This window comes from Eurypyga helias, unplaced genomic scaffold (genome assembly GCF_000690775.1).
Source record: "Eurypyga helias isolate BGI_N326 unplaced genomic scaffold, ASM69077v1 scaffold5749, whole genome shotgun sequence".
NCBI lineage: Eukaryota > Metazoa > Chordata > Aves > Eurypygiformes > Eurypygidae > Eurypyga > Eurypyga helias.
The window spans coordinates 31,129-40,920 of record NW_010272676.1 but is presented as its reverse complement, the minus strand read 5'-3'; the positions used below and the strand labels follow the sequence as shown (position 1 = coordinate 40,920).

The 9,792-nt window shown below is 44.1% G+C and overlaps 1 protein-coding gene across 1 annotated transcript in view; it reads right to left on the bottom strand.

Moving 5' to 3' along the window:
* CPAMD8 (C3 and PZP-like, alpha-2-macroglobulin domain containing 8) overlaps positions 1–9,792 on the bottom strand; it is a gene marked incomplete at its 5' end in the record, with an annotated part of 50,637 nt that overhangs the window by 11,778 nt on the left and 29,067 nt on the right. Inside the window, 8 exon segments of the mRNA XM_010159205.1 lie at positions 1,551–1,638; positions 4,900–4,969; positions 4,972–5,122; positions 5,748–5,810; positions 6,208–6,363; positions 6,733–6,869; positions 7,892–7,978; positions 8,507–8,672. Of these exon segments, the coding sequence (XP_010157507.1) occupies positions 1,551–1,638; positions 4,900–4,969; positions 4,972–5,122; positions 5,748–5,810; positions 6,208–6,363; positions 6,733–6,869; positions 7,892–7,978; positions 8,507–8,672 (918 nt within the window).

Below are 9,792 nucleotides of genomic sequence, written 5' to 3'. Positions count from 1 at the left end.
CTCTTTACTCCTCCTTTTCCTCTGCTGATATAACATTCCATGGGTTTAACACCATAAAGATATCCTTTTGTTCTCCTCCTGTCCCATTTTGAGTTCCCTGGCCCTAAGCCAGGTTTCCATCCATATTTTTTCTGCCATTATTTATGTAAATTACTGTGAAAGAGGCTTATTTAAAAGCAGTACAAATGACTCATGCTAGTCAGCAGGAGAAGATAAAATAGTAACCAAACCCACTACAGGCCCCCTCACCTCATTTCCCTTCCTCTTACCACAGGGATACTGGAGACCTACTGGTGCTCTTGCCTTATCCGAATTGCCATGTTCCGTTTGTTGCACCGTTTGTTGCACATGAGAGAGAACATCACGCCCCGAGACCAACAGGCAAATAAATCTGATACATTTTACATGCATGCCTTGGAAACCCGAATTCTCAGCATGCAGCTAGTGGGCAGATATGAAATAACTTGGGTATTTCCCTTCACAGAACAATTTCATACCTGATCGACACACCTCTGTACAAATGTATTCCAGGGCAGCTCCCCAGCACCGAAGGAACACAACTCTTTTCAGGGGCTAAGACACGAGTTTCTCTGGCTTCAGTGACAGCCTGGGCGACTGACTGACAGCAGATTTGGATATGGATTGTAAGCCCCTGAACAGGCACATACTGGTCTCATTTTCTCCAAGAAAATGCATGGGTGTTTATATTATAAATTAGCCAAATCAAGTGAAATCCTAGAGAAGACAAAGCAATGCGCGCTTTTCCTTGAATTAGGATGCTAAATTAAACTGCCTGGTCTTCACTATGATTCTGCTTTAAAATTCACTCCCCAAATCCCCCCAGTGTAATGTTGATGAAGTTATTAACAGCAGACATCTTTTGGAAGCAAAATACTCTTTAGCTCTTTACCAGCTTTCAAGGATGCAAGGATTTACCACCTTTTAGGTTACACAAATCTTAACTTGCAGCACAAAACCCACCAGTGAATACACCGTAATGCTTCCCCAAAACAGAAAGCAAAGCTAAAGATTACAGTTCCTCTCCCATAGAGGGCTGGCTGGGTAAGAGGCACATTCTGTCCACCTCAGTTTGGCTCGCAATAAACACGATGTTCTCCCAGAAGGGGGGAAAAAAAATAAAAAGAGGCAAAAAATTCCAAGACACAGAGCCTCCAATGAAATGGAATCCAGATGTTGAAGATAACACAACCCACTAAGACGCCATAAACAGCTCCTGTTAGAGCACATTTTCACTTCAGCATTTCCAAATGGGTCTCATTTAATTACTGTGCACTGTGCTCAGTAATAAACCTTCGTTTGGCCATGTTCGGTGAATTTGTTAATCTTGCTCAGAACATCCATTTACTCATTTCAGATAAATATATTTTGACAAGTGAAATCTCTTGCCCTCCCAATTTTAACTGTGTCTTTTTGGACAGTTCTCCAACATCCAATGGCATTTGCTTCCTATTGCTCCCCAAAGGGAATCCCTGCCAATTAGAGAGCCAGGTCCTGGCCCAGGATCATGCACTCTCCTTCCAGCATCTTACCTGTTCTAGGCTCTCAATATCTGCGCGAAACCCTGAGAACAATGGCACTTCCAAGACAGCCATGTTGGAAGATCCAGAATGCAGCCACCTTCCCATGAGAACAAAAAGAGAGAAAGAATGAAAACCAACTCAGGATCCAAAATAACAAATGGTACATGGACAACTCAGGATGGAGAACAACTGAAACAAACTTCAGAGGAAATTCAAAGGATCCAACCTGCTTTGAAGGGCTTCTTGAACACCACAGTCTACTTGGCTTTAGAAAAATCCTCTTTGCTGCTTTTATTCAACAAAAATTAAGCACAAGTCACAGAGAGCAGAGATGTAGGAGGTGTCCAGGCAAACAGAGGCAGAAAGCAGAAGGAAGGATGGAGTCTCCTGTGGAGCTGCTTGCCTTGTTTTTCAATTAACCACTGAGCAAATGCACTTGGTAAAAGCAATAACCCTTTGGAGTAGAAGAAACTTCTGATCTTTCCTAAGTGGTGGGCTGTAAATGGATTGTGGTGCAAGAGGAATGTCACTTCCCAATACCAGGCAGAGTCATTCAACCCTGGGGTTTCATAAATGGCCATTTCCCTCCAGCATCTAATTGACACTGAGGTAAGTGTCTTTGCTAATGAGTCAGCAATCTCACTCTCTAGTTACTAGCATTAAAGAATTCACTGCTTATGTTGTCCTCTGTAATACCAACGGAGACTCCAAAACACCGCTGAAACTCAGACTTGTTACTGAAGTGGGTATTAAAAAAAAACCTCAAACAACAGCCCCACATAGGAAGGGGTGGAAAGTTTATTGGAGCCGTTGCAAAAGATTTCAGCTTCTTGCAGCATGGCAGAATAGTCAACATAGCAACAAAGCAGCTCCTGCTAATTCCAGAACAATGCTCTCTTCTCTGCACTCACACACAGGCAGCTCTAAACTATCCCTCCTTGGCAGCTTACCTGTTTGCTGCTTAGCTGTACCACAAAGACAACGAGCTTGGACCCAGGAGAGCTCATTAGCTCATGCCCAGCACTGAGAGAACACAGTACACAGCTTCCAGCAGCAAATTTGCCAGCTCTGAACTGGCTCCTGCAGGGCTCCTTGGAGACCTCCACACAGAGACCTCCACAGCTCGGGTGGGTGTGTGAGCCTGCAGGAGCCCCACACGGAGCCAGCCTGGACGGGACACCACACCCAAGTCCATACGCCCACAGTGGCATGGGATGGCCTGTGGACAGATCCAGCTGGCTCTGTGGAAGGCAGGTCAGGGCTCACAGTCTCCCAGAGACATTCAGCCTTGTTAATCCTGATCCAACTCCATGCACCATACTGCCTAAAAGATCCTGTTGTATCCCTTCACCTGCATTTTTCCCCGTTCTCTGTTATATATCACAACCTTCTATTTCTCACACTATTTTCTCCCTAACTCCTTGAAAGTGCCCCAAGGACTTCACTGTGTGTGACATTTAAACCAATTACATTCTGAAGAACACCCCCAGCTCAAAGTATTTCAGTTGTCATCCTTAGCTGCCCCACCTACATCAGATGATGAAGGAGTTAAAAGAGCATCATTACAGGAAGAAGGGGAGGAAAGGGAAGATTTCATTTGCTTTTGTTTTCTTTCCAAGCAATCAATCTCCTGGACTGGGCTTCCTCTCAAATGTCTGTCTTTGCTCCAGCAATTCCCAGGGCAGGAGTTTCAGAAATAACAACAGAAAGGTTGTGTTGATGCAGGCCAGCCTCCTTAGTTACAGGCATCTTCGAGGGACTGACAGGACTTCACAAGCCTGCCTCTGCAAGCCAAGCTGCAGCGCTGAGGCAGGGGGAGAAGAGGTTGAGAAAGCGATACCGTGTTATATACAGCCAGACCAACCCCGATGCTGAGTTTGAGTTGCTCGTCACCGGCTGTTGTTACTGCAGGGAGGAAGAATTCAACCAGGCTGAAAAATGCCTGTCCCAGGGTTTCATGGGCTTGTGGCAATCAGAGGAAATGCGTCTGCCAGCAGCGTGGCCGTGTGAGCAAGGAGCAAGCATGTTGACAGAGATAACAAGATCCCATCTTTGTCTGGAGTCACTGCAGCCGTTCTCAGGGCTGCAGTCACTGTACGGCATTGCCTCCGCAGGAAGGAAGGAGACAAAACTGATAGGGGAGCAAGAGTTGTCCTTTTCCATGAATTACATCTGAGCTGCCCACTTGACTTGGGCTGTTTCAGTTCAGTGAAGCTGTAGCCCCACCACCTGCCACGCTCCTGGTCACAAATATGCAGATCAGTTATGAATTTCTTGGAAATACTTTATTCTGTTATACAGAGGGTGCTGTAAGCCATCCTTATTTAATCCAGTTGTGTTATTTCCTCTGGTTGGGGCTTTCCCTCTTTTGGGCCAACTTTCCAACAATCTCCTTAAAAATCAAAACATTCTGTGAAGAGATCAGCAGTAACTGGTCTCTGGTAACTGCAGCAGTGCTAACGTGTTCAAGCAAAACACGTAAGTGGATCAAATACAGGTCAGAAATGATCCTTCCCGCTGTTAGTCTATAGGCAAGCTGTTTTAATATCTTGAGATTCCCAATCTATAAAATGAGATGGAACTGCTCGTGTCTTTGCAAAGTGCTTTGAGAGGTAGGAATGAAACTTCTAGAGATTTACTATCATGCCATTTTAAAAAATTACTTTAAATGTCTTTATATGGAATAAGGAGATAAGCAATGAGCTTCAGAGAGCTTAATTAACAACTATCTGCATATATTGTGCCTTTATCATAGATTCCAAATTCATACCAGGGCAATAAGCATCTTCTGTTAGGTTTTTGGTATCCAAAACAGAAGAATAAGCAACTCAAACATTAAAGTCAAGTCAGTAATATTTATAAAAACTATTGACACGTTTAAGATATTAGTTAACCAGCTGAAATCATCTAGCCCTTTTAAGCTTTTAAGGAAAGCCTGTTACTGAAGACCTAGAAAGTAATCCAGAACTTGTTCTTTCCTCCTGATCCAAGCAGATGGCATTGTCTTCTTCAGTGTTAGGGGAGGTAGTAGTGAAATTTAATGATAAAAACCTAAGGTGTTTCCCTCTTTGTAAATTTTGTTCTTGTTTTTCTACCATTGACATACACTTAGCACTAGAATTATTAATGCCAGCAGGCCAGGCTCGCGAATGTCCACACAATAACTGTCCTACAGCCCACAGTTATGGCTCAAATTCTGCATTCTGCCTGTGAGATGTTCTCTCTTACGCTATTTGAGATACGGACAGCACAGCAAGAAAGTACCTGGCATTTTTTCTGTACCCGTGAACGTGCTGATCAGCAAATTAGATGGTTTCTGAGAAACAGGCAGGACATGATGCAGACCGGCATTTCCTACCTAGTGCATGTCTCCAGTATGACTTTGTATTCCTGATGGTCCTGATCTGAAGCTGGGTCATCATCATCCACCAGTGCCCTCTCTCTGGGTTCTCATCTGGGGAGACTGACCGCAGGAGATGTGGAGCTTGAAGATGCTGCTCTGACTTGGGCTCCTTCAGGTTAACCAAGAGCTGGAAAGCTGGTTTGGCAATAGGATCAGGTACATTGTAAGTGACATCAATCTGCAGCACAAAGCAAGAGGGAAAACCAAAACAAATCAGGGCAGTTTATTAGACCCCAACATTTCATACCATCTACAAACGTTCCCCAGAGACCAGCACAAACACCAGAACTCTTCAGAGAGCGGTAATGGCATGCACAGAGGCAGCAGAGGCTTTGCAACAGTTATAGATAGGTAAAGCTATAGCAGGGCTGGTTCACCCTACTACAACCACATTTACTGCTATGAATTAAAGCCACACCACGTTATATAATTGCTTTGAGAAAAATTAGAATCATAGAATCATAGAATGGTTTGGGTTGGAAGGGACCTTAAAGATCATCTAGTTCCAACCCCCCTGCCATGGGCAGGGACACCTTCCACTAGACCAGGTTGCTCAAAGCCTCATCCAGCCTGGCCTTGAAGACAGCCAAGGATGGGGCATCCACAACATCTCTGGGCAACCTGTTCCAGTGCCTCCCCACCCTCTCTGTGAAGAATTTCTTCCTGATATCTAATCTAAACCTCCCTAATTTCATTCAGATGTCCTCCCTCATAGCAAATTGGGATTAAAAAAATTAGCACACCGACTGTGAGTTTAGAGATCACCTGCTCATATGCTTTCTCCAGCCCCATGGCAACTTTACCTGCATCAGACAGCAGCCTTCCCCTTTGGCACTCACAAACAGCCCCGTTGGAATACTGGGGATCTGAGGAGAATCCACAGTTAAGACACAAACAAGACATGGCACTCAGAATGGAAATGAATATAAGTTTTAGCTTTATTCTGTATAAAATATCTTCCCAATTGTGAAGGAGACTGTCGAAGTGAAGGGAGTATGGCTTACTCTTTTCAGCCATCTGCATTTAGCAATGGTAGGAACAAGCAGCAGCAGCACAAAATAAGCATTAGTTATGGTGAAAAATGCCTTTAACTTTGAGTGCTGCCTCCTTCACTTCAGAACCCAGCTGTAAACCCCCAGAAAGTCCCAAGATCTTAGTATTAAACTTGTGCTTTAACATTACTGGTCACCTGAGTTGTCATTTAGAACCCAGATCAGATGGATTCCTTTAAAGATTTGGCTACATAAACACAAAAGCACGTACCACTGCAGTCTGGAGGACTTTTTTATTCATCTTGTTAAGCTCAAATGTCTCCTGGTAGTCTAGATTAGTAGAAGCCAAGGAAATGGTGAGGTTGACTCCTCCAACGTAAGAAAGGATAGCATATTCAGCCAGAGCCTGCAGGGCTACACATGTGTCCTAGGGATCAGAAGAGGGAGAGATCAGAATCGTGGCAAATCCAGGAGCATAGTAAGCTTACAGACAAGCACTGTGCTGTAGGGTCATCACCTTCTGGTAGCAGAATTTTCCTTATTAATTCAGATAGAAAAAGATATATCAGGCTTTGTTCACTTTTGCTCTCACAGGCATACATAAGGACAAAGCCGAGGTTCCTTTCCTATCAGTCCAAGAAGGAAGCAGTAAAGAGCACTGGAAAGTTTCAGCTCTTATGAGGACACAGTTTGTCTAGACTCTAGACAGAAATTCTGCATTGACTGTTCCTGAATCACTTGATTTCTACTATTGATGACACATGCATTGCAGCTACCTTTTTCAGAGGCAGCCCACCTGGGTAGATGAGAATCCGCCAAGTGCGTTCCTCTGCTGCGAAAGCCATTTTACTACTGGGAGCGCAGAGGCCACATCTCCTAGGAGCGTGTAGGTCAAAAGAGCATAAGATGTCATTTCCACCTCCGCAGAAACAACTGAAAAAGAGAGAGGCAGTGGGGATTAAAAAAACCCCTATAAACACCATCTAGAAGTGAGAATCAGGGCAGGTCTAGAGATCATTCTGTGATTAGTTGTTAACTGGAAAAAAAAAAAAGGTTAAGAGTCTGTAGAAGTAAACACAGGAAAAGAAAAATGAAGTTAAAAGTTGTCTGCACCCAAGATGTGTCATCTTCCAAAGATATCTCTGCTTTCAACACAAGCTCTTTCCTTCACACAATAGATACAGGATACAATCAAGCAGGAAGATGCTCAAGTAATTTCTCTCCCAGCCCAGTTCTACCTTGCTGCTGCTCATAACTGTATTCCTGTGCGAGAGATTTTCACAGTCTCAAGTTAGAGCCTTCCTTAACATGGGTGCACCTCCATCATATTAGGAGACAATGGCTTTATGTGACTTGAAAATTATGACATAATTCACTGTTGTCGTGGCTTTGATAGTTAAAGTCTAGGAAACCAGGTGAAATGCCAGTGACTGCCAGTAAAAGCTGGGCATATAATCCCTAGGTCCATTTGAAAATACAGAGCTAAACAGTTCTAAAATTAAATGAATTTTTCTTTCAGATTTCCATTTCAAATTATTCCTCCATGATGGAATCCCATATGGCCACCACTCTTCTGTATTACTCACTGTCTTTACAGAACGAGTGAAAAAAAGGTGAGAAAGCTGGGGCTGAGAAGCAGGTACTGTCTTGGCCACATCTGGCTGTCCTCATTTGCTCTTAACCAGCTCTTTCAGCATGATGTTACCTGCCTCTGATGAGCTCTCGTTTCATCCAGACCCTGCCCTCACTGACTGCCATTTTCAGAATATCTTGGCTAAACAAGATTTCTCTGGGCACCAAAACCTTGTTTCATCAGAAATGCTAACAAATTAGAGAGAAAAAAGCAGCGAGGGACGTTTTCAAGTGCATTATATAGACAATTCACTAGGATACATGCAGCCAGTGGCCTGCTGTTGCAGCCCTTTCCCTAATCTCTGTCTTTGCAGTACAGGTACCTGATTGAGAGAGACCATCATTAAATCCCATGAAGGTATCTTCATCAGTAACAAGAGTTCCCGTCAAGCTCCAGTGTGTAAAGCCATCTGGAAACACAGGAGAGTGGAATATCTATGTTATTGCAGCAGGACTGCAGCTAAGCCTCTGTAGAGGGGAAGAATCGAATTCTACTATTGCTCGGACACAAAGAACAGATTCAGGCCCTGAACCACACTGCTTCTCCATGCAGACAAGTATTCCCTGTGCAATTACGAAGATGGCTCAATGTGACAAGTTAGGTAATTTTTGGATTAAAATACACCATCAGGGACTGGGATATGTTACAAGGCAAACTCTGTCATACTGACAGGAAGGTCACTGCAGAGCTGCTGCTGCACATGCCTTCCTTCAGCATCAGCGGCACGCATGGAACTAAGGAACTCTGCCTTCTGCAGAGAGTCAGGGAAACTCTTGCTTTACAAAGTCAAACTGTAAAGTCAAACTGAGGAAGACCCTGATCTCACAGGCTCTGTCCTCTCCAGTAACTCAAATTCAGGCTGCATGGGCTAATTGCTTGTTTCTCTAAGAGGATTGCTAAGTCAGGGACTGGCCAGATTGGACCAGGAGCGCAGTACCTTGGGTAATAGCCATGCTGTTCATTTTCCGCAGCGTCACAGTAGCAGAGGGGCTGTGTAGCAGTGTCAGGGCATACGCAGTCAAGGCAGTGGTGTAGGGGTCTTCTGCTGAATACAAGTTGGACTCTAAGAAGTGTTTTGCTTTGTCAACAGCTGTTCTTTCTTCCTATATTTAGAGGAAAGAGCCCAGACATATTACCAGCCTCTATGCCCCAGAAGGTAGAATCACTGTATTTCTCATGACTTTGTGCCAAACTAACCCAAACACCCAGGAAAAACACATTTTGGTCTCTGCAGAATGACACTAACACTTCCCCTTCCCCATGAAAAGCCATGCATCACAAATTCAAAGTGAGGAGCAAATAGCTTAGCCAGAATGATCTAGACTAACACTGAGACACATTTATTCCCCCCTAAAGCTGAAGAACTTTCATGCCACTGCAAGGCAGCAGATGAACAGAGCAGAAGCGAGCTCTCTATGTCTGATTGTGCTCCTGACACTCTGGAGCGTCTAGCAGACGCCAGAGGATAATAAAGACCAAGGTTCCCAGGGGTCCCTGCAGCCAACAAACATGTTTTATTAACTCCCTCAATGACCTCACCATTTAGGAACGTGGCTCTGATAATTTATAGAAACAATTTAATTGGACTTGATGTAATTTGGTTTCCTTTGATTTCCCTGTGGCACTAACCTTTCCCTTCCTCATTTCCTAGCTAAGATCATTAGTAACACTTGCAAATCTCCTCTAGGAAAACCATTAGATCCACATAAACTGCACTTCCAGCAAATAAAAACGCTAGGGCTGTCTTGACACACAGCAGCGCAGAGAGAGCATCGCATCACGTCTCAGAGAGGGGACACTGCTGTCAGGGAGGCAGCAAGTGACTCCACAAGCATTGGAGAATGTTCTAAGCTTGGTTTTTTAATTTATTTTTATTTTTAATAAGGTTGAGAGACTTCCACTCTAACAAGAACTGGGGGCTAGGGGGTATCTGCTTGCAATGGCAGCATGGTCTCAACCCCTGAAGCCCTACGGCGATGCCATCAGAAGCGCTAAGGTTATTGCAGCATTTCTGAATAGACACTGCTGTTTGCACTGGCTGTTTCAGAGCCTCCATAAACTCACTGGGTTTTGCTTGAATGGGTAACCCTCTTGTCTCAGTACAGATCCCTAGTCAAACTGCTATTAGCACTGAGCTAGCTAGTTAACCTTATTTTTGAGCCTATATAGAATCACAGAATGGTTTGGGTTGAATGGATCTGAAAGATCATCTAGTTCCAACCC